The sequence below is a fragment of the Sylvia atricapilla genome, chromosome 7, assembly GCF_009819655.1.
Source record: "Sylvia atricapilla isolate bSylAtr1 chromosome 7, bSylAtr1.pri, whole genome shotgun sequence".
NCBI lineage: Eukaryota > Metazoa > Chordata > Aves > Passeriformes > Sylviidae > Sylvia > Sylvia atricapilla.
The window spans coordinates 31,463,110-31,489,540 of NC_089146.1; the positions used below are offsets into that span (position 1 = coordinate 31,463,110).

General features: G+C 38.8%; 1 protein-coding gene across 4 annotated transcripts in view; it reads right to left on the minus strand.

Annotated features, from left to right (window-relative positions):
* NCKAP5 (NCK associated protein 5) overlaps positions 1 to 26,431 on the minus strand; it is a 377,012-nt gene that overhangs the window by 154,646 nt on the left and 195,935 nt on the right. For all 4 annotated transcript variants that reach the window (XM_066323141.1, XM_066323142.1, XM_066323143.1 and 1 more), the window contains exon 5: positions 18,492 to 18,625. In XM_066323141.1, the coding sequence (XP_066179238.1) occupies positions 18,492 to 18,625 (134 nt within the window). The remainder of the gene's footprint in view (positions 1 to 18,491; positions 18,626 to 26,431) is intronic.

The window sequence follows — 26,431 nt, forward strand, 5'->3', positions numbered from 1 at the left end:
GTGGATGAATTTTCCCTTTTTGCTGCTGCATTACATGAAGTGGGTGGAACGTACCCAAGTAAGCAGCGCTGGTAGAGCTGCTCTGTGACCAAACTTGCCTTTAGTATTAAATTAACTGTGTAAGTTGAACTGGAAGGGACTGATGGGGAAAAATATAATTCCTGCAATTAAATGTCTTATGAATTTGTGCATCAAAACCTAATAAGGAAAGAAATTTCAGCCTGTAGTCTAAACAAACTTCTCACCATCTCATAGTATAACATGTGTAAGACAAATAAAATATGTAAATTATTTTCAATATCCCTAGATATTGTATATGAACAAAGTTTGGAATTTTTTTTTTAATATTTTATCAACAGAATCATCTCAGAAAGGTGCTTAACCTAGCAAGACAAAGAAAAGAAATATCCCAAACCTCTGCATCAATCTTTTCTCCCAAAATACTGACAGTAGACTGAAAGGAGGATAAAGAGACACGTGCTCACAAAAATGTGTGGAAAACATTTCTGGTTTAACCACCAAGAAAATACAAACACCTACAGAGAGACAGATAGATAGATAGATGGATGGATAGATAGATAGATGGATTAGATAGATGGATGTCTTCAGCTGGCTGATGTAACCAGAAAGAAATTCTGCAGTTCACGGCTCATTGCAATCAAACTGATCTATACAAAACAAGCAGTCTACAAAACATAAGATTGGCCTAAAAATTAATTACACCCAGCAGGAAGAATTTGATTCATCCAGATTAGTTGCTAAAATGCCCTCAGGGGGTACATATAATCTTTCCTGAGAAATGAATTAAAGATATGATTCCAAGTGTCATGCTTTGAACATATAATCAATACTCCCATTACTAAAATTTCCACTGTGAACTTCCCTAAAATGATACCAGCCAGTGTAATTTTGAAATCTGAAAGAAGAGCTGACAAGAGGAAAGCCTGTGGTTATACACGATGAAGGCACTCAGTCGACCTCAGTGGATGTAACTAACTCCACTGCAGCACACACACATTTTCCAGCCCCTTCTTAGGAATTACCTGCCATGGGAATCCCCAACAGACACAGCAAGGTGTATCACCTGCAGATGAGAACACTTTTATTCCATGGACATGTTCTACAGCAAAAGGTGCCCACAAGGAGTCTTCAAAGATTTTTAAGCCACTGCTTTTACAACATCAACACACAAAAAACTTGATTAACGAACTGACAATGTGCAATCCACCGCTTTAAGATCATGCTTTTTTTTTGAAATTGTCTTTTTTTCATGAGGCATTCATCCAAAAGGTGCTAAAGAAGCACCTCTGTATGTAAATATATATGTAAATTATATATGTAAAATTATAATGATATATGAAGAGTATAAAAGAATATATGTAAAAGAGTATAAAAGAATATATGTAAAATTATAATGATAACTTAATATCTGACTCTGATTTTAGTTTCAATTAGTATTGCAATTTAGGACTTATGGTATATTAGGGCTAGAAATTCAAGCTGCTTGAAAAATACAGAAGTTACAAACCAACACATTTTCTGTTTCTTACAGAGACAGCACTGCACTGTATCAAGAATTTCTCATTTTCTAGAAAATCCTTCCATACATTTAAAAAACCTGTGCACTGTCTCACCCTATACACCAAGGGTCTTTCTTGATATCAAATCTTAAAAATTCAGGAAATTAACTGCACAAAAAGAATTCTGAAATTCTGTTCTACTCCTGTGATGACTAAATTGAGAAACTGAGATATTGGAAACTAGAAATTAAAAAAGAAGACAAAAGATGCCTAATACTGGGTTTATGAGTAAGGTTTTCCTCCAGCTGTTAGAACAATATGTAATTGAACAGCAAAAATAATCTAAAAAATGTAAATATAAGAGCAAAAATATCTTAAAATTTTAAGTAAGTTAGATAGTGACTGACAACTGTAATTTTGACTGTAAAGAAGACAAATCTTCTAGACATTCATGAGATGCACATGAGACAGACGTGGTCTATGTGCAGTCAGTTCTCAGAAGTCATTGCCATGACAGGTTTTTAAATTATGGGAATTTAAAAACATTGAACTAAAATGGTGAGGAAGGAGAAGACAGAAGATGGCTAAAACTTGGATATTAGTTTTTAAGTCAACAATAGCATTATCACAACTTGTAAATGAGATTAAGAAAGCTGTCAGAACACTTTTGCTGAGTGGAACTAGCCCATGATAAATCTATGAAACTATTATAATAAAAGTATCTAAATCATGGGTAGATTAAACTTGTGGCTTGCATAAATCACACAATGCTACATATCAGAGTTATATACTTTCCATGGCATGAAAAATGATGAGATTTCACACAAAACACTGAAAGAAGCAACAGCTCTTCTGACCAACATTCCAAGTTCTCCAAAAGGGGTCAAAAGACCTCTTAAAATTGATTGCACACGAGTACGAACTCTAACTATCAGCATATAATCAGCTTTATGAATTTTACCGTATCATTCATCTTAAATTCTCTCACACTTAACACAATCAATAAGAAAAGTTTCTCCAGAAAGATGCAATACCTGCAAACAGCCTCTCTTAGCATGAAATTAAAGTCAGGCTCCAGTGCATGGGCTCTGCCAGGCACACTCCTCTTGTGCACGTTCCGGGACATTGCCAGTTCTTTTTTCTGACTTGGACAAATGACTTCTCACAAAAGGCTACTCAGGAACTGAGCTGCTTTCTAAAAAAGCACTAACGTGGCCCCACACTGAGCAGAGACTCTTCTGCATGAAGCCTTCATTACTCATACATTTCAAATCTGTTGCATTAGCACACGGGACATCAGAACCACTCATTCTGTCCGGTGCTCTGTTCCCACTTGCTGCTGGGGAAATCAGGCTTTTTCTTCACCACATGTTAGCCACTGTCTGACCTACATCAGCAAGAAGAATGAATCTTCCACTAATCCACATCCTAATAGCCAGACTTTCTTAAACCCCAAACAGGAAAGCCAGGCATGTGACAAGGAGTGTTATTCCTGTCCCCGTCATTCATTAATATTCTTGTTCTTCGGCTTCTTTTTCATATCCTTTTTTTTCTCTTTGTAAAAATAAATCAGAGCAAATTAATGACATTTATAACAATCTACTGTGTTCAGAAATTACAAAGATATGACCTGCCATTACTCTGTTTATCAGGAAGCGAGGTATCTCTGTTGTAGTATTTAATACAATAAACCTTTTAAATCAGCTTTAACAGAACTCAATCAGAATGTGCTTGCGGTGAGTAATATTCTGTACAGGACCTGTAAGTTGTTTATTGAAATAGCATCATCTGTGCCACACTGAATTTTGAAACCCAAAATTATACAGTGGATTGATTTTTTTGTTTATTTCCAAAGGCTTTTAATCTGATGTGGGAGCCTGCAGACTTAGACCAGGTAAGCAGAGCTTTCATCTTCTCGATCAGAGAGAAGACTGATGCTGACTGAAAACTTCACTACACTGGACAGGCGCCTTTGGAAATGTGTGTCAGGGATTTTTCAATTTAGCGTTTTTGGAAAATGTATTTGTAAAAGGTTTTGTATAATCAGTAGCATATTGGTGGTTATACCATGGAGCTTGGAATTCAGACTGAAAAACACTTTCCTGACATCCAACGCTGTTCTCTCCCGTTTTTCCCATTCTTCATGTTCAATTTTAATATTTTTTAGTATTTTTTAATATTAATTCAATGCTGCTTAGTAGGCTTGATCAACTTCTACTTCCCTTTGTTTTTCAGGCAAGCACTCAATGCTTGATGAAGAATTCAGTCCTATTACACACCTTACGAGGTTCATCAGAGTCAAGACTGGAATTCTTGATTGTCATCCAGTCTTGACTGGAATCTTTTGTCTCAGGTGTTGCATTACCGAAAAAACAAAGATTTACTTTGCAAAACACTGTGAATCCTACAGATGAGAAGTCTCATGTATAAAAATTTACATATATGTATGCCGAACAAATTTGGGGTTTTTTTACTAGTAGTTTCTTTGGCTGCCTCCACAGGATACATGAAGACAGGGACTGAAATCCCCATCTCAGGAACTGGGTCATTTGGTTCTCAACACCCCAGAGCTGCTGCTGGTGAGGCCCCAGGGACACCTCCTGCATCACAAACCTGCTTAAGGGTGACCCACAGTGAATGCTGTAACAAAATCAAGACTTTTTCCTCTCAACCCTGTACTCCACTCATAAAAAGGATTGCAAAATGAAGCCTTCTGCTCTGCCACCCCCTCTCAAAAATAAACACACGGGTTTTTGTCAAGTGGCCTGTTGATGAGGTTATTTTCTTACAGGAGAGGAGCTGTTTCTACCCACATCCTACTGGGGAATTTAGTTTTGTTGTAAAACCCCTGGGGAAGGAATTGTGTCCCTGTTGCGAACACCTCAAATTCAAAAGAACCCTCATAAACCCAAAAATCCTGTAATAAATATTTAGCCTTGCTTTGTTTCCAAATGGGCTCTTTAAAATATCATTTACAATTCTTGACGAGGAGCATTCCAGTATTTCCTTCCTCACTAAGCACAAGTTACCTGAGTTTACCACTCTTGATTCTGGAAAGGGAGACAAGGCATAGCAGGAGTGTTCCCTTTTCCTGCTCAGCTCCCTCAGCAGTGGCTGCTGTGGATCTCCTCTAATGAGGGTTAGTTGGCTGGGTCAGAGCAAAGGCACACTCTGCCTGTGCTATAATCACTGTCCCTGCCCACAGATCCCATTCCATACCATAACTGCACGATTTTGATCAGTCACACCAGATTCAGGTGCACTGTGCTCCCTGGGTACTCAATCATCATTAGAAACACCAAACACAAGCTGGATTACTCCAGAGGTCCACAAGGCAGATTTTATAGAAGCATCCACATACAGCTCTGAAAGACATCAGGTCTCATGATCAGCCACTGAGTATGGGGTTAGAAATAATGGGGTCAGTAGCCACTTGAAACGTTTTTATGGCTTCCATTAAATGCAATCTGCCTGTGAAAGACTCGACATCTGTTTAGAGTTCATTTGTGTCTTTTCATTCATACTTTTTTGGTTTTTTTCAGCTAGTAGACCAGACTTTCAGCTACCAAGATTTTCTTTCAGTGCCTAACTATTTCCCATCCTATTTCTTAATTCCATATATAATTTCATAGCAGTATTAGTTAGTGAATTGTTAAGAATTTGTTTGTTTAGCTGTGAAATGTCACTGTTTTCATCTAGAAGACAACAGAGGAAACAAATCCCAAGAGATTTTGAACCATTTTCATAATCTTCTTTTAAAGCCAACCGATTTAGGAACAGAAAAATAAAGGGTGAAACATGTTTACACAAATATTTCTTCGGGTCAGAAACAGAAAATTTCAAGTTAAGTATGCTCTGAATTATTAGATCATATTGTTTATTACACTTGTATGAGCTTCTGAAACACAAGACAGGACCAATCTTTACAAATCTCTATTCCCATGGACCGGGGGGGCAATGAAGCTATTACTACCCTTTATTAAATTAATGTATTTTTCAAATATAGATTTTAAATTTCAGAAAGTGAGATTATTTCTCCTTGAAAGCACTGCTTAACTTCCCCACATAGGTTGTTGAATGTTATTTCTGCAGGATATGCATCCCCTTCATCCAAAGCAGTGCTGCAGCTCAAATAACCCACGAGCTGGTGTTGATCCTGACCAAGAGCTCTGCACTGACCAGCTCCCAGCTCTCTGCACAGCAGTCCAGGGAATATTCCCTGAGGGAGCAGGGAATGGAAGATACACCAATGCAGACACCAGTTCTGGTGCTGCGTTACTCAGTGAACACTTACACATCAGCTACCACCCCAAACAGGACTTACCCCAAAATTCTTTGGTGGCAGAAGGAGTGTTTTTTTTTTTTTATTTTTAATTTATCTCTGCAGCTTCAGGCTATTAGCTAACTGTAAAACCTGCACTTGTCTTGGACAATCATAACAAAGCAGGTAAATCAATTAAAATCTCAGAATGCCTAAAATGTACTCTCGTGTATTACTTCCATCACTATTACTGGTATGTACACACAACACATAACAGAAGATGCATTTCGAGGTTTAACTAAAAACTTTGAATACAAAACATTAAGAAATAAAAGATGATACTCGTATATACTTCTTATTTAATCCCAATGCATTTATAAAATCAAGTGCAGAGTAACCAGCAATGTTTTGGGTTTGCCTGTGTAGCGGAAAAAAGCAGAACTAGCCCAAGAATTGGCTGGCACTGTTTAGGCATTAAATCAATCTCAATACTGCAAACATAAATTTCTATTAGAATTACATAAGAATATACAGAGACTAAATAAGATGCTTAAAATAAAATATAGTCTTATCTACTATATTTATGGGATTAAAAAAACCACTGGCCCACTTCAACTTAAGCATCAGAATGAAATCACATCCTCAAAGGAATTAGTTAAACAGTCCTAATCCTTCATCTTCCAAATCCAGCACTAACTCTCAGACTTTATATTGTTTAATCTGAACAGTGAAGGGGACCATCCTCTAGTTCTCTAACAACATCATGTTTAACCCTTCGAAATGAGAATCAAGGCACAGACCAAAGATTTGAGATGAATCTTCCAAGATTCCAACACCGCATAAGTATACTTAACTAGAAACATGACTAATCACACGAGCCTTGCCAAACAGCAGAAACTCAGCAAATAGCAGTCTGCTCATTCAGAAACTCTGCTGGGCCTTAGTCAGTATATATTTGTAAAAAGAACCTGATATAAGAGCAAAACCTGAGCAGTATTTCTGTGTGCTACAAATAGGAGGAGCTCAAGAATAGGTGTACAACAGCAACAGCTGGACACATAAATATTCCACAGTGGGCATGGAAGGATCATGTGCCATAACTGCTCCTGACAAGGTGGAGCATGAAGCTCCTTGGCCGAATTTTAGGCACAAAAATTTATGGGCAGCAAACACCTATCAAATAAGTAGAGCAAGTCAAGAAAAGAGAGAAAGTGAACTAAATTACCTGGTTATAATACTAATTACAAATTATTCTCCATCACAGGCATGTTGGTTTGTATTTATAATTGGATTAATATCCATATTAAAATGCCACATTATTGTAAACAGAGACTGTATCTTTCAGATTCAAAACATTAATAACTACTCAATAACCTTCATAAATTGGAGGGAAGGGTTTTGAAAAAGACAAAATAATGAAGCAATGAGTTTTTCTCATTGCACAGTATTTCATTTCATTGGGACTTCATCAATGCCAATATTGCACCATAGCACGTGCCAACTTAATGATAAAAGGTTATTTCAAATTTTCATATACTCCAGATGGCAATGATTCAGAAAGAATTATTTCAGCAGGATTAGGAAATCTCTTACGACCACCTCAATTGACATTTCTCATGCTGCCAGCACTACAGTGGATCCTGTGCCTGTGTTCCACATGGCAGTTGCCAGTGTAATTGTACTATTACACACCAGTTGAGAACACAAATACAGCACTGCAATAAACACAAAACGTGCAGAACAGGGCTCACAGTGAAACCCAGGCAAGCCTATAACAGGACAATAGCATTCATTATTTCTTAACACTATCCATTTCACCTAAATGAAACCCAGAATATTTTAAATATTTTCACAAGGACACTCAGTAAATTACAAAACCAGTGACCCATTATTTTCCCCAGCACACAATGAAGCTGTCAACAAACATTTCAGAAACATATCTAAATGGCCCATTTGAAATTCTGTATTCTTTTAACATTCTACAGTAAATTCACACCACTACAAGAGACCCTCCCACTATAGAGGACTGCATAGGATCAGAAAAAAGAAGCTCTTTTCTCAGGGAAGGGCTGAGACAATGAAGTAAGAACAGAATTTGAGAGACATTCGCCTTTTAGGGAAGACACTGACAGTTGGATTGTTTTGTGGTTTTCCTCTGCACAATTTGAGAATAAAAGCATAGCAGCAGCAGACATTTGCAGCACATGAGAAGATGAAGAAATACTTTAACAGAATTCATAATCTGAGATACACTTGCACACAACAAGCCAATGGGAGGGATCTCCACTGTAGACCACTTCTAACTCAAACTCATTTTGATGCGCTGTAATTGTGACTGTAATTAAATCAGTCAAGTACCTGGCTTTTTAATCTACTGCTTACCTTGCTCTGCCTTACCTGCCTTTCATAAAGCAGCAGTGTTGGTCAGTTTTGTGGTTTGTTACTGATTCTTCCAGTAAAAAGCAATATACACAAGGGCACTGTTACTTGCTTACATCTATACATGACCTATAAAGGATCCGCTTTCTCATGGTTAATAGACACAGACTGGAAGGAATCTCCCAGATGAAGACAAACAGTGCACAGCAATAAAAGCACAATCAGCTCAGTGCCTACAAAAAGGCTTTAGGATGAAGGATGAAACCTACAGCTAAAGACAGAAAAATGTTTCCTTCTGATCAGGTGAGGCAGTGTCTCAACCCTTGCCACATTTATCCAATTAATAGACTGTGGCTTGCAAACACTGATAAGGGTACTGCAATTTAATAATCTAATCTGTATTCCTAGAAATGAAAGCTCAGTTCCAAACACACAGTTGGCTTGGATTTCCAGTTCTGGCATGATGTACATCTTTCTCTGCTATGTACTGGCATGGACAAATGGACAATTAAATCCCACAAATATCAAAGAACAAAAACACTTGATTAAAAAGGTATGTCAAGTTCTAAAATGCAGCACAACCTCCTGTGTGAAACACGACCACAGAAATCCCTGTTCCTTGCAGTGTTAAACCTCATGAGCTAACATCTACCTAATGATCTCACCTAATGATCTTAAACATCTCCTCCTGACCACTTGTTTCATGACAAATGCAGCTCTTCTCCGGCATACCACTTCTTCCTCCCTATCTGGAGTGGTGGTGAAAACCAGGAAGAGTAAAATCCCTTATCTTCCTAGAAAGCAATTGAACTGGGATTCAGTTATCACGAAACAGAATGATGCAAAAGAAAAATCTACTCCAAGGTAAAATGTAAACTAAAATTCTTCAAGAAAATCCTAAAGGTGATTTCTATTATGTGACTTGTTCAGAACTGGATTTGTAATTTCTCAGCATCCTTTTGCAGCATACTCTTAATTATCTGGTTGTCACAAGAGCAGCTCATTGTTTGATGCAATACAATATTCTACTGACATCCTTTGGACAATGTTTTCAGGATAACCTATCTATAGTTATTACACTGCATGCTTAGAAGATGGATGTTTTCTGAAATACATATTTAATTAATGCTATTTAACACACAGTTTGACTGAAGGGTAGCAGCACACAATTGGTAAAGTTTGAGATTATGGGGCGGGCACTACACACAGAATTAAAACCACATTAAACTGAATCATTTAAATCAATCTATATTTGCTTACAGTATCTGCAAAGTGAAGCACACATTATGACCAAAGATAATCACATTAAGATTTCTGGCAATGCTCTACAATAGAAGCTATCTGAAATAGAAGACAGTAATTGTTACTAAATTGTGACAGAATCCCTGTGGAGTTAGGAGTTATAACAATATTAGTCATGTAGGTTCAGGATGATTAATGATACTGCAAAAACTATCAAGATTGCAGCAATTAACCCTTACAGGCAAAGCCCACAGTAATTACTGAGACAAGACAGACATAAGACTCTTATTGTTGCATACCTGACCCTTACTGTTGCATTTTTAGTGCAGTTACCTGGCACCTTTCAGGAGCTGGTAGGGATCTGGCCCACCAAGTTTTCCTTATTTGTCTGAATAGCTTGAATCATGTCAGATGACTTAAAACTGTTTCATTTTTCATGTGTTTCATTCTTCGGTGTTTCTTTTAATATGTTTAAGAAGGGAAATGCCTGTTTCTTTCCAAAGGACATTCCCTCTGTGAAGTCTAGATCTAAACCTGGGGAGAATCAGCAGAAAGACCTCACAGCTGTCCTTGCTGATACTGAGGAACTAAAACCAAGCATCTTTTCTTTTTTACAGCCCATTTTTTCCTCTACATGACATGAGCCAAGAAAATTAACCAGCAACATCAGTACAGCTGAAACTAGCTCCTTATGCCTTCAGGAGATAAATCCCTGAGGATAGACTTTTAGAGTAACTTTGAAAATGTAGTATCAGACTAAGTAAGACATGAATAATTAGAAGAACTAGGTCCATAAGCCAATAAATACAAGGAAAAAAAAATCCATCCTGTTCCCTTAGTGTTTATCATATACCCTGAAAAGCTAAACTCCACAAAAGAGTGCATCTAGTATAATAGCTTTTCAGCTTTAACTATACTCACTGCAACCCTTAATAATCATATTTGAAATGTGTGCATAGCGTCAAACACACACCCAAAATGTTTTGGTAAAAGAATAAGATTAAATTTTTAAGTTGCTCTGTCCAACTTTGAGCACAGAAAAACAAATGAACTGCTGCACAGCCTGTTACATTAGAACAATACCGTGGAATAATTACAAGTTCTAAGATAAAATTAAAATTACCATAATAATTCTCCTGTGAAACAATCCAATCTATGCAGACTACGAATTGCTACAAGGTTGAAAAAATGCATTACCACATCAAGTCAGGCAGATAAATAATTCTATTTTCGTTACTTAGTGGAGATATTTAAAAGGTTATGCAGAGCAGGATGAAAAACTGATTATATTTGCAAATTATGTATTGGTCACATTGAAGGACCAGCTCTTTACCCACACACCAGCACTAGAAAGCCAGCTATGCAAACTGTGAGGAAAAATATGATTCCACAAGTTTCTCGCTGAGGAGAGCAGAAGTCCCAATCTATTGGGCCCACTTTCAGGCACCACAGGTGGTATCCAGCCAGGGACATTTTTGTGCCTGTTTTCCTGTGCTGTTCCTTGTATCACTTCCTTTAGAGTCCTTTTGTGAAAGGCTTTTTCTCCTCCCTGCCTCATACACACAAGAAAACCAGAAAACTTTGCTTTAATTCGAGACAAAACAAAGCATTCCTCTATTACTCTACTCAGAGAGACAACAGTCAAGATTTCATGATCTGATCTTCTCCTCTTTCCCACAAATCTGTAAATGTCTATATTTAAGGAACTAAACTCCCCCAAAGCACTCGGGACACTCTTTTCCTTCTGCCCCTAATGAGAGGTGAATCATAGAATGGTTTGGATCAGAATGGTTTGGGTTGGGAAGGATCTTAGAAATCATCTATTTCCAATTCCTCCACCATGGACAGGGATGCCACCCACTAGATCAGATTCACAGAAATCACACCAGAATCTTAAAAAGGACGAGCACTCTTCAGGATCAGATTTTATCTGCTTGCAATTAAAACAAGAGTAGGGAGTGTAGGCTCCCTGGTTTAGTTGGATGTAAAACTGCAAAGGTAAAACACAGACTCAGCCAACCAATGAACCTTTGCAGATTCCAATCATGTTCATAAAAGAGAAGTACAACTATGAAGATCATTTGACTTTATGTCAGCTTTTTAATCATATTATTCCCTCATGGTTTAATTTGCTCTGTACCTATCACCATCAATCTGAATGCACACCACTGCCCATTAATGTTACATTTACAGTCTACAAGTTTTATAGTACAGAAAAATTACTAATACAAGCCACCTCAAGCATCAAACAGGAAAACAACCACAAAAATTGTGATCATAAACTCACGTTTCTCTCTGATCCATCAGTAAAGAGGAACAGTCTATAATCTGCAAATTGCATATTGACAACGGGTTTTCAATCATTTGACAAAAGAAACCACAAGTCTGAAGAGTGGAAGTAAACTAAAACAGGATAAATCCATGTTGTTTGGGTAGCAATTAAAGCTAATCACGAAATCAGAGGGTCAGTCTTATTTATATTGATTTTAAATGTCTGTGTCTTTCTGACTCTCCGGGGCAAATACTCACTTTGAAGGAATCAAAGTGTGGACATCCCGTGTGTGACTCAGTGGAGCACAGGAAAGGTCACCAGCTGTGACAGGCACGTGCAATGGAGGTTTGAAAACTGTCCTGTAATTTCCCCATCAGGGAGGGGTCATTAATAAGAAGTGCCATTGTACAACACTACAGGGTAGGACAAGAAGTCAAAGAGATGGAATCACTGGGTTGGTGTAGAAAAAATCTCTGCTGGACAATCCTGTAGCTCAAACCAGATTGATGCTTTTAAAAACAGCCTTTTATTTTACCAGAGTTACCCACAATGCATCCTAAGGTAACACTTGTTCTTTTTCTCACCTGTTCTTACCCAGTTTAACTCCTCTAATCAATTTACTGGCACATAATTTCTATTTACACATATCTCTTTGAATTACTGGATTAAAAAAGGTAAATGACAACACTGTTTCAAAGGTGATTCTCCATAGTATTATTCCTCTGTAAGGATTTAAGGCCTTTATCACCACACTGCCTGGGTATTTCCTCCATTTCCTTTTTAATATTCTTTGTTACACAGCCATTATGAAATGCAGATTAAGTTTTAAAAGACCAAGGTACACAAACCATCTGAAGTAAGGAATTTTCCACGTTTGGATTCAGAAAGATGGATCTGATTTTTACATGAATAAACTAGACTCTGAAGACTTCTATCCCAATGAAAGAGGAAGCAGAACATCATTTCATGTCTGAGAAATCCATAAAAGGCAATAGATGCAGAAATACGAGTACGATGCATCCTGTGAGCCACAGACAAATACAGACCAGACACAGGATTTCCTGAGCACACAGATCACCACGCTTTTGCCTGGGGATGATAAAATTACCTATTTCCCTGGTCCCCATGCAAGAAGCTTTCAGCAACTAAGGGCTGCCATGAAACACCACCACATGATTTCCCAGTGCACTGGGGACTGAAATGGGGCTGGCTCTCAGTGTATCCTCAGAGCCTTCAGAGTCCACAGAAGATGGAGAACTGCTCCCTGTGCATCTTGAATAACGCCTGGAGCAAAGCAATCCTTTGCTCTCTGAAAGTGCCACACAAGTCAATATACATCATGCAATACAATTTGCTAAACTTCTGGTCCTGGCATGACTTCTGTGTTCCAGGTTCACCCTGGTTCTTCAGTGACTCTGAGCTCATTGCTCTTGTTCTTTCTCAACTTCAGTACGAAAATATAATTTCAACCTGATGGTTTCTAACACGAGAATGAGAAATTTGTTTTTCAAGAAAACTGAGCCACCAGACTCACAGAAGGTATTTATCATAATTAATTTTGTGCGTGTACTTTCAAAACCATCACATACATACACAGAACTAAAGAGTGGAAAAATTTGGCCTGGTATCAAAAATTAAAAAATTTTACTTTTTGTTAGTCAAACAACAGGAAACCAGCATATTTAGTACAAAGTAGCCCAGAAACTGAGTGGGGTCAAACTCCATACAAACTTGGGGCAATCTCCTCTTTGGGTTTAGTTTCATGAGTTTAATACAGCCATTCCTTTATTTTTCCTGTCAGATGAAGCTTATTCACACAAAAGCTCTTTGATCTTACTTAGAACGAATGGTTCTTGACAGTTCTGAGTAACTATTACAGATGAAATATGTACCTAGATGTTGTAGATGCACATAAATAAACATACTAATGTACTCACCCCAACAGTGTTAACCCAGAAGAAACTTCATTCTTTAATTCTGTCAATTCTAATCAAAAGGTAGGATCAATATCCTAAGCAGCAGGTCAGAGCCCCAGAAAAGCAGTATTCACACCCTGTCCTGAGGCCTGTAGAGTCCAGCAGCTTCCCCCATAACCCTGACACCCACCCTGCTGCTCAGGGGAGGAGGTGGAAGAGTCAAGAATGGAGGAATGAAGGTGAGCCTGGGAATAAGGGATGGGTGGGAATAAGTGTTATTAGTTTTTTCACAGTTTTTCACTACCCTACACTATATTTATTTAGCAATAAGTTAAATTAATCTTTACCAAGTCAAATCTTTCCCCTTGATGGTAACTAGTGATTGATCTCCTGTCCTTAATCGATGAGGGCTTTTTTGCTATTCTTTTCACCCCCAGCCCTCATGTAGACTGTGAATTGAGAGTGGCTGGGTGGGCACCTGGCAATGTTTGACAATGCTCATCTTGCAGCCAGCACCAAGGCAGGAGCAGGTGAACAGGAGAGACACCAGACATGGAGAACTTACTTGTGTGTCACACTCATTCACCAGTTTTCCTTGTGACATTTCACACGGCATCAGCTTATAAAATCCAGCGGTATCTAAAACCACGGGGCAGGATGACAAGGTCAGCCTTTGGTACAGGCTCAGTCTCTGGACCAGCCTGTCTCCCACAATAACCCTACACACACAGGCCATGCAGGGAGAATTGCAGGAGTTACTGCAGTTACACAAAGGAGAATTGCAGACAACTTCCTCCATAATCTCACTCTTGGGAAAAGGAGTGAACTCCCACATAGCATCTTACTCACCCCTGCTATGACAGAATCAAAGGAATGCCATCAATAGCTGCCAGGAGCGCATTGCAATCTCCCCAGAAATTAGATTAAGATGATATTACTGGCCTTAGGCAAAGTGACCAAACTCAGCTGAGCTGGTGTGTAGCTCCCAGACACGGCCTCAGTAGGATGTGGATTACCAGCCATGGCAGTAAGGCCACAGAGGAGAAGGCAGGTGTGACCCCTAGACTGAGCAAACCTAAAAAATTACAATGTGGTGACTCAACATCAACATCCTGATGCAATGCATAAAAATCTCCTTATCACAGCTGCAAGGGAAAAAGTCATCCTTCCCACTCACCTGTGGAAAAGACAGAGTGGAGCTAGGGGAATTAGCAAGAATTGGAAAATACAGTTGGAAATGGATGGGCCTAAACTTACAACCACACAGTTCTTTTATGCCAAGTGTTGTACCAGCAATTTTTCCCCTTGTCAGAAGCAACAGGCTTAACCCTACAGTCAATATTAATGTGAGGGGAATATACAGTCTAATGAGAATTGCACTCATCCTATTCACAGCACCCTGGCAGATCAAACAAGGACCATTTCCTACTTTTCCAATAACATATATTCTTAAAAGCCTGAGGCAATTTTCCAGTCACAGACATTGGTACCAATAAACAACACAACTTTGACTGAAATAGTTCTTGAAATTTACCCAAAAGGTGATTTTAAGATTTCATAATGGGCTCTTCAATTACAGTTTCCAGATACACTTTAAAATAGCATTTATTGAACTTGTTTCATTCAGACCAAAATAGTGATCAAAGCAACTTAAGTAAAGCTACTTCTTTTACTGCTTTAACATTTAATCACAGTTTAGGGTCACCTGAACTGTATGCATTCAACAGACAACAAGTTCTATTGCTTACTGATGTACAGCAGGGAAAATGCAATCAATTTATATTGTGTCTATTAGTGTACTTTTTAGAATTATACTATAAATCACACCTACTGCTGTGGGCAGAGCTGCTGCATTTCTGTTCCTACTGTCAAATGAAAATGCTGAAAGCAGGAAAAGCTGAAAGCAACAACAAGGAGGCAAATGAGGCACAGTGTACAACAACAAAAATGGGAAAGTCAGACTGCACACCACTGTCTTGGAAGAAACTGGGCTGATTTTTTTATAGGGTGTGCATTTGAGAACTGTGCAGCTATACAATGTCATGCCAAAAAGAGCCTCATGGAATTTAACAGCTGCAGAGAACCAACAGATCTCAGTGGCTTTAAGAAATAAAACACCAAGTATTTCAGCTCAAGGTGAGATTACACTCCAGCAATGCAAATATAACAGCATCCAACAACAGTGTAAAAACCCAACTTTGGTATTAAATGTTTTTCCTGCAGGGGTTTCTCCACACCTCAAACATATTTCATCTCCAATAAAATTAAAACCCAAATTTAAAACTACATGAATACATGTTACAATCCTGGAAAAGGAACTTCAGTTTAAAAGCTCTTTCAGCAGCTATCACATATTTATCAAACTAACTACTCTGTCAATTTAAGGCTCTGGCAGATTTATGCAGGTGTTAAGAAAGAGGACTTCGATTTATTTCAGACTACTGGGCTGAAATATTGCTTGCTTGATAACAACAGAATCGTCATACACTAAGAAAACCTCTCACCTTCTGAAGTTCTGCATCTCAAACCATATGCTTATGACAGATTCAAGTTTTCACACAATTTCATTTAGGAATAGGGAGCATTGCTCTCCTGATTACAAAGGTCAACTTACAGATTAACACCAACTACTGTATTTCGTTCTTTCCATCATGCAAAGAAAATAATTTGGAATATACATGTAGGAAGAAATATATGTAGAAATGTCTAGGTAAATCCTCTCAGTTCAGGAATCACACGTGTTTAAAAGATTTTTGCAGCAGTATATGTTCTTACACTGATCTATCTAGATCTGAAAGACAGAATGTTTGAGCCCGAAATATTATTCTCTAGTCAACTTCTTCACTTGGTTTTAATATTTCATCCCATCAACATTTTTCTTGTCCTGTTTAATTGTGTTCAATTTAAGAAAAAAAGGTTGCAAATCCTTCAAACAATACAGAATCTCCAGGCAGCACAAGATTATCCAGCTTCCAGTCCCATTATTTGTTCATGCAGGATAAGAAAAAGTACACTCATTAAGGGAGAAAGTCTCTTTGTGTAAGCAAATACCTTCATATTCTACTAAAAATCAGCAAAAACAACCTTTATTATTCATCATCACAAACATATTGTTTTAAAATAAAACAAAACATTTAAGTGACACATTCTCTTTCCTAGCATCTGGCCTACACTAAAATAAAACCTGACGAGGCCAGCAGGAGTTTTCCTCACTGGAATAACAGGGCTAACCATGCTGCCATTAATGAAAAATGATATTTAAGTTTGCCTTCAAACAGTTTAGCCAATGTGCAGACAGCCTTAAAAAGAACATAATGCTGATTTAGAGGGCCATCACCTTTATCTAAATCAGAGGGACAGACATAAAGAGACAAACAACTTTAATTCAAAGAACTTGCGTCCCTCTGCCTCTCGACAGAGCCGAGCACACCCGACTGCAAACAGCAGTGCAAGAAAAAGAATGGATTAATTTGAAGATAGTGGACTTCAGGGATCCTGACTAATAAGATAGTTTTTCTTTTCAGAAACATGGTAGAAATGAATCAGACTAGTGCAGTTCCACAGGACTAATGAAGAGCTCTCCTGAAAAAATCTGAATATGCATCAGTTAAAATTTGATGAAGGTACTGAGAGCATCACTCTGGAGACTGGCTCCCCCTCACCCCTTCTTCTCTTAACCATGGCTCCATCACCTTCAAAGTTAAAATTAGGACCTCAGGAAATTCTTCCTTAAATAAAGATTAATATAAAATAGAGCAAAATCTTCTAACCAGGAATACTCATGGGGTGGATTTATTTTGTGTATATTACTCCAGGAGTCTCATCAGAATAAGTAAAATTGAAACCAAGGGTGAACGAAGAGGAACAACAGAAAACTAAAAAAGAAATATTCTTAGCATTTTTAATGGAGAATTTCAGAATTAACTGAACACTTTGTGGTTTTTCAAATAGATTTTTTTGAATTCTGCAGAGATTTAATGCAAATTATTCCAAACACAAAATAACAGAGGAGAACAAATTTTATTATTGCTATCAATGGTTTTTGCAGTGTTGCCTAGAAAACCAGATTCAAATTAGGCAAACACTGAGGAAATAAGAAAAAAGCCCACAAAAAATGCCCAAAGCAGGATACCCTAAAAACCCCAAGAAACATAACCAATGAGAAAAATAACCTTCCAGGTTCTTTTCACCTTATTAAACTGAACTTGAGCTTCTTAACAATTCTGTGGTCTAGGGGAAGGAGTTACTATTCAGTCTTGATGGAAAATACACATGAAATTCCATTGTCTCTTTTGATTTTTAGGATTGTTTTGTTTCTGTTCACGACAAAAGCAATGAAAAGAAATCTGTTTGATGTACAAGATCTCATCATGCATCATGAAAACAATAAATACCTCAAATCCTTACTATTATCATATGAATGGTTTGTGTTAATCCCTGTTCTAAGCTGGTTCTCTTGCAAATGGAGTTCTGTTCTAGCCCAAAGCTCTGGCCCAGGCAGTGCAGGAAGAGATTTGAAGCAGGTCCAAGCAGGATGAGCTTGCCCAAAGCTGCCAAAAGGCTTCACTTTTTCTTCCTCTCTTTATTCAAATTGATCAAACCCATTCTTGTTTACAAGACACAACCATGTGTCAGTGGCATGCACTTCTTGAGAAGTGAAGACCTACACTTAGAAAATTACGGGGAATTCTAGCAAATGCAAAATCCCTAGAAATGCAGATTTTCACCATCCCAGAAAATAGTGGCATAAACCTTTTAAGTATTCCAGCATTCACAAGCCAAAAGCCTGCGTCAGAATTTCAGAGGGAGAGCAGGTTTTGCCTCAGATTAGATCCATGGACAATGTTTCTGCACCAAATATGTTTCTCCCTTTTTAACTGCAGTTTACTCGTGGTACATACCTGGAAAACTGTTCCTGCAGCCCCCGCATCTGAGCTCTGCTCCTCTCCGACTCCAGGGTCACCTCCCGTAATCTTTTTTCACTCTCAAGTCTCAAATGCCTTTCTTCCTCCAACTCATGTATCAGCTTCTCACGCTGAAATACCATAAAGATTTGTTCATTAATTTTAACCATAAACCGCACTTTCAGGATAAAAATATACATTTAATTTGAGAAAAATTATCAAAAACTCATAATAAGTAACCTACTAATGAATAATTTTTAATTCATTTTTGTGCAGCAGTGTTACAGAAGGAAGAATATTTTCACAATGTCCCATCACACTGAGCTACCCCTTCCTCAGCTCACTCATGGAGGTCAGCATACTGAAAAACAAACACCCGCCCTCTCTTTCAAAGTGCTTTTCCTTTGCCCCCATTCAAAATAAATATAAAAAATTGTATTTGAGATCTGTGACCCATCTTGTTTAAATGCAGACATGGGGAGCATGAAAAAAATCAAGAGGTCAACTTGTCACCCATCCCTGAATGTTTCAACCTCACAAGGAGGAAAAGAACCTGATTCTGCAGCCACTGGTTTTCTTGTTTTGGCTGAGAGGACGATCCCTATCAGTAGAAGAGAGTTTATTTGAATTTACTTAGTCAAATACTAGGATAATGAATGGATTTTAAAAACTGAGTACAAAACAAACCAATATGAGAGCAATAAAAATGTCATTAATATTACTAACAGCTCTCAAAGGCAGGTAAGATATGGGTTTTGCTAATTCTTAAAACACAGGACCCAAAAACCCAACCCACAACATACAGCACTATCTGGATAAATCTACATGTCATGGCCTAACATTGTTTTTTAAATAAAAAGAAAGAGCATCATATAAAGGATACCTAAAGATGTTAAAATTCTATTTCAATAGTGGCTAAATACAATTAAAGAGGAGCAGAAAAAAAATAACCTAAAAATTATTAAAAATGTTATTGCAATTAAAAAAAGTATTTATAGCCTTTTCCGTGTGACCCCGTTAAATGAAAACGAAATGAAATGAAATTTCACCTCAGTGAATTTAAATGAGATAACAAATCAATCAACCCCCCAAGGATTTTATGTGGCACTTCATTACTCTCTGTCAGTGATGGGGTTCCCATGCCTAGGAACAGGTGAGGTCACTGTAAAGCTGCAGTGGGTTCCCCACCCATCTGCTTTGTGCCTGTGGCGCAGGGAGATTTGCAGCCTGTCAGACAGCCTGACATAATTCCATGTCTGCTCTAAATTTCCATGGCATACCTGCAAAAATGTATATAAAAATTATCCCTACAGTTTCATTACTAAATAACAAAGGTATCTCTGAGATAAGTCATTAAATGGGGGAGACAGGCTATTTGTACAAATCTCACAGCTATAAATCTTACTGGATAATAATTTACAATAGCAGTAACCAGGGGACCAAAAATACGAACATTGCCAAGTGGAAAACGGATCTTAAAGACAGTGATAAATAAGCAGATGCCACAAAGGGAGGCTGCAAAGGTTTAAATGAAATATCTATATGCTTGTGAAAAAACAGGAGAAATTACTCAGAGAATAGAGGGGTTCTTTCTGGTTGGCCATATGCAATACCTGGAAAATGGGAAACTGCACAGCAAGAAACAAATTCCTGGCAAATAAATACATTGTTCTAACGAAATTATCTAATCACTGTCCTTAGTGTTGCACAGCCACGTCCCACCAGGTGCTGAGTAATCCTCCTGGTTTCTGCCACAGGAGGAAGAGCAGAGTTCAGCACCAGGCAGAAGACAGACAGCAACTGGCTCACAGAGGAGAACTCAGGCTAATGACATGGGAAGAATATTCACAGCAGTCAGTAATGCTCCAGCTTAGATCCCATCAATGCCAACTTCAAAATGATCCTGCTCAGGATCTTTCATTTAAATGATCCTGCTCAGTTCCTTGCTGAACTGCTGTCAGCATCTTCTCCTGTAGGGAAGTTTCACTTCTGATAAAGGGACATCTAGGACCCCCGAGTCAGTGGGCAAGAAGGAAAATGACATAAAAGAAATACGTAACTACCACCTGGGACTTAAGAAAAGCTTTTAGATGACACTGGTGTCTACAGACACTGGGTTTAAAACCAAATGTGCAGCTGGTTCTAAAGGAACTGAGAATCCTTCTTGGAGGAAACTCAGGTGCTCCTATGAACACCTGAGCAGCCAAACTGACCCAAGACTGCACTGACACAGTAAAGATTAACTACAGCAATGGACTGGAAAACAGAGATTCAGCCATGCCCTCATGGCTTATTCAGCATCACAAGAGTCACAGTGATCTTATTCCGATACAGCAACTACCTCTGCATGTCCCCTATGCTGTCCCTGCTCTGGTCCTCAAATAAATCTTCCTACATTATGTACAAAGCCAGATCTCCACGGGTAGGACAGACAAAAAGTGACACTCCAAGAAGCAGATGAGTCTTCTGTTGTCCATCTCGCTGCCAAGGTTTCTGCAGGCTGCTGGCAGCTCCACTGCTGTCCTGCAGAAGGACTGTGCTGTACCTACAGGCTCATCACAAACCCACACCTTCTGGTAGAGAACTGCACAGACAGCACGGAGTCACAACCCCAAACTTCTCCCTACAGGTCAAAGAGCTGTGCAGGCTATTTCTAGGTTTCATCCACCTCTTGCTGATAGATCAGAGAATGCTGTTGCTGCCATTTCCTCCTGTTCATGTGGGGAAGGCTGTGTTATCATCCTAGACACAAAGATCAGCACATCCACATGGGGATTTTTTTTCTTAAGAAGAAAGAACGTATGAATTACCTTAAGAAAAGTGCTCCTAAACATGCAACAAATGGGCATTACGAGCACAGTAACATTTCAGGACTGAAATCCCTAAACATTAGGAACTTCTGGAATGAGCTAAATGTCCAGTTCCAACTCAGCCACCTCACAGGCAAGAATTACAACACATTATTTGTTACATGAGCACATACTGCTGCTGTACGAAACTCCTGCTCCTTTCAGGTTTAGCAACAAACCAGTCACCAGGCTACAAGACCAGAAACACCAGCACTGACCTATGGCCCTGAAATTCTGGGTTCTGTTCCCAGCCACCAAAACCCTCCTGTATGAAGAGGGCCAAGATGTGCCCACAGGAAAGCTGCACAACAACACCACCATCAGCCCCCACTGCTGGGATTCTTCACAAGAATTTACTGGCAACCCTGCAGCACTCCTGCCATTTCTTGCAGGCAGAAAGCACATCTGCTTTCAGCCAGATCACAGACAATAAATACTGTGAAGTGGGGAGAAAAAGGTGTAGGAGACTACCCACACTTGGGAAGTTTTCAGTCTGCAGGACACAAAACACTCAGCTATACTATGCACAGAAAGTAGCTCCCAGCAGTAGTGACCTTATCCACCAGAAAAAAGAACTAGATTTTTATTCAGACCCAGAAAATCCATAATGAAGTGTCAGAAGAGAGAAGTGAGCCTAACGTACAGAAAGGCCAGGATTAAACAGATTTTTTACTTTTTTTTTTTTGTCTCCTGGAAGAAAAAAACATATCCCTGAACTTTGCAGGAATTTTGTGCTGACATAATGCACTTTAGAAGCTCCTCTGTACTAACCCCACTTTATTTCTGTGCAAAACAAAGGTGTGTGAGAAGAAATAAACAGAACTCGTTAAAGGGTTTAGAGTGAATATAAGCTTAATAGAAAGTAATAGAATTAGCATGCTATGTGAAAAAAAGGTTGAATAAAAAAAGTATGTGAAATGCTTCAGTTCATTTCAACACTAGAAAAATCATTGCCATCTTCCAATGAAGTTATGTATTCCCACTTGCCAATTCCTCTTTAATTACAGATTCTTTTCTCCACGAGCTCTGCTCAAACTACTTTTCCCTGTTTCCTCTCCTTGCAGCACAGCTGTACCCTTCCCTTCTTAGAAGCATAACCTTTTCTTGATTCTTGCTTCCCCTTTTCAGCCTCCCCAGAGAGCCTGACTTTCATCACATCACCCAGCCAAATTCCTGATGACTTTCCAAACAGGCAAAAAAAATTTCATGTGAACAAACTAGAGTGAAAGACAGTGTTAGCAAACTCTCCTGATACTTTCGTGCAAGTACTGGAATATTTTAACACGGAACAAAGTTTCACGGGCTGCTCATTATGCTCCTGAGCCAGCGCCTGCACTTCAGCAAGGTTCTTTTTTGTGTAGCTGTAGAAATGTTCGTGTCAAAATGTTTCATTCCTCATCCAGGCAGGGACGTGTACCACACGTTAAGTCATCTTCTAAAAGTTAAGGAAGGAATCCAATCTGAGCTACTCACGATCAAAACAAAACGCGTGAGAACTATTTATAACTAAACTGGGAGTAATGCATGTGTTTGACAGAAAAATGTGATTTGTTCCTCAGCGCTCCATGAAGAGACCAAGAGGCACCATTTGTTCTCAGAGTTAGTGTTTAATAGCTGTGCTCTCAGTCTGAGGACTAACCCTGTGCAGCCATACAAGAGTCTCCCGAGAGGAGCTCAACCATTTGTGTCTCCCTCAATTACCTCGGGATGGTCACAAATGTCAGCACCCGGCCCTTTCACGTTCCACAAAGTGGAAATGTCTGGTCTGTTGGCTGAGGAAGGATGAGTGTGGATGGGGCAGGTGCAGGCAAGGCAGACAGCAGCACTTGGTGCTGTGGGGAGAGGGATGCACAGCAGCTCCTTTGCTCCTGAACAGCCGGACACCAGCACACAGAGAGAATGTGCGGCATGCCATGGAAAGGCTGATGTCTCACCTCTTCTTCATTTCAGGGCTATTCCATTGTTAGCTTTAAATCTAGACATGGATGACACTAAAGCCTTCAAAGTCAGGGATTCGGAGTTTTGCCTCCTTCACCTGTTACTGCTGGTAAAATCATCAAATGTCTCATCAGAACGGCAGGACCAACTTCATGAAAGTACTTCTCAGAGAAGTACCCGGTGATTTCTCCTCATGAGGGTCAAGCATTTCAAGTAACTCAAGCAGATTTCTAATTCCAAAACTCTCCATCTCCCCGTCTTTATCTTAGTGTACAAACTTCTTTGTAATTTTTTGTCCCTCAGGTCCTGCTGAGGATGGGGAGCAGAAGCAAAGCTGACCCAAGGCTGAGGTCAGCCTACCACATCAGAGCATTTTCTTTTTTAACTTGTTAATTTATCTTTTGCATAAAAAAATCATAACATGATAATCAATAATTTTATCTATATGTTAAAGGAAAACATGGCTGTGTGTCAAGATTTAAAACTAAAGATGACTGCAAGTGAAGAATTAGAGGTGTGGGGTACACACACACCAAGCAGGCTGCACAGGGCATTGGCATCCATCAAGAACAGCCCAACACTTCCATTAGGAACTGCTCCCTCCTCCTGTTTAGCTTATCCTTGGGCCTTACAAAAAGCAACTCTTCAGAACAGTGAGATATAACCTGACTGATCAGTTCAAATATCAAAAATGTCTGAAGAGGGGCGCACATGCAATCTCTCATCACTAAGGTTATACTATAAGCAGGAGAAAGAGCTACAGATTAAGTAGAAATAAGGATCCTCTAATCTTGAATTTGTTCTTTGCTTCCCCTGTGCATCCCAAGAAAGGGTTTACTCTGGTGCTGCTAATTATGCAAACATGGGACCAATATTTTGTCAAAAAAAGTCTACATGAGAATATTTAGCACAGGCTTAATGTTGCCCAAAATCAGGCTAATAACCTTCACATTAAATTTTTAACAACTACTTTAAAGCATTTGCTAAAGAGGGTCACAATTTCTATGTAATTAATATTGATTTCAAACAGATACTTTGCAATGAATTTAAATGATGGGAAGAAAAGATTAAAATATTTTTTGGTTTAGAGTTTGAAGTACCATTAAGTCATTGCAAACCCAATCTGAGTTTTTATGTATTTATTTTTAATGCATTTTCTGATGCTGTTCCTCTGACACCTTGCCATAAAAGTCATAATTTAACAGACTCATAGTCTGGTTTACAGCACAACATCCCACGAGCCAGAGAGAATGTAGCCACAGAGTAGACAACAATGAAAACTGAATGAAGCAAACAAATAGCAGCTACTAGAGGCACACTAAAATTAGTTTTTCTAGCAAGTCAATGCCCAATACTCTTATGAATAAATATGCATTCAAAGTATTCAAGCCCACTATTTTATCACCCTTGTATGCCCTTTTGAAAGACTGCTGCAGGCAGGAGCCCCAGAACAGCCTGGGACAAGAGATGAGAGAGGGATGGGGAAGCAGTTCCATTTCTCAATAATTAATTATGAAATATTAATTGAAATAGAAACCAGAATTTGCAACTTGGTCTCCCAGTTGGTTTAGCAAAGGAAGTCATTCTTCCTGATGCAATGAATATTTAATTCTCCCAACAAAATGCCTGGTGATTAAATGGTATTTGTTCGAGTGCCACAAAATACACCTGAGCCCCAGCTGCTGGGGAAAGGAAAGTACACATGTCCTCTCTTTTACAGGTATTTTGTGAGAACTTGTGTTTGAGCCTTGCAAATCAAACAGGTCAAGGAGCCCAGGGAGGTTCACCCTCATCTAACACAGAAGGTGGGTGGAATCTCTTTGGTGAGATTTTCACCTCTCTCCAGAGGCAGCTGGACCTGCTTGTCCTCCTCCAGCAAAGCCCAGTGCTCTCCTCCCAAACTCCTCATGTGCAACCTGCTCCCAAATCCAGCACACAGGATATTACAGTCCTCTATCTGCACCTATTTCACTCACAAATGACAGGAAAGAAATGTGATTAAAAACCAGAGTGCATATATCATTTTTTATTTCATCATGAATCGCACTGGGTACTGTATTTTCGTTCAAATTAAAATGAGTCAAACTTCAGTGTCCTTTGTTTGCTACTCATCGATCCCTGTTAAACCAAATGTTTCTCATTCTGTAATCAATACTTCTCTGCAAAAATAAACCCAGGCCCTGACAAACAACTTTGCAGAACATTGCAGCATTCCTTGTAGTGGACTTTCTCAGCATGAAAAAACATTCCCCCAAAGAATGGGGAGAAAAGAAATGCACTGCTTACTGTGCTTATTACAATTTTTTACAGGCTGCTTACAGTGGAATCATTTTACTGAAGAAAGACTTATTAAATTAAGCAGCTATTGAAAGCAGGGCTTTCCACCAGTGGCAGTGCCTTTGTCCCTCGTTATCTTTTCCAGCTATACTGGGAATACTGAGAACTACCCTTAAACACCCAAAGCCTTCCCAGGGATGGAGTTACAGGTGTATTTAAAGCACAGTGAAGCACTGAAATAAAAACAGAAATAACATAAACACTTAGAGGGTTCATGGAGGGAGAGGTAGCTTTATTTCCACGTCTCTTCAGAATAAAAAAGTTAACGCTGAGGTTGTGGGGCTGCTTTGCAACCAAAACAAATTTTTTCATTTCACCTTTCACCTGACAGACTTGTACTACAGAGGCTAAGGAGGAAATTTCCTTGGTTTATATTAAGCATCTACTTTTTCCCCCAATTATTTTATGATGTAACCATTTTCCTTAAACTTATTCCTGCTAAAGCTTTGCAACAGTAAGATATAAATAGTATAAAAAGCAGTATCCTAATTTTAGGCTGGTATCTTCTAGCTTTTTCATACCAGTAAGAAAAAATGATGGTTCTTGAGAACAGCACGCTGCTCCCAAAATGACAGGCCCAAAAAAACAGGGGAAAATCTAACTGACACTAAATAATTTCTTTTAGCATTTTCTAAAAATGCTTTGAAACCAGCTAAAATTAAATAATTTGAAGCAAATGATTGATTTTTCCACTACAAAATTTCTATATGCTAACACATCTGTCTCTTTGGCTTCATCTCAGACTAGCACAGGTATCCCATGACTTTCAGATGTAAACCTCAAGCTTTTCTTGCCTTTAAGATGAATAGCAAA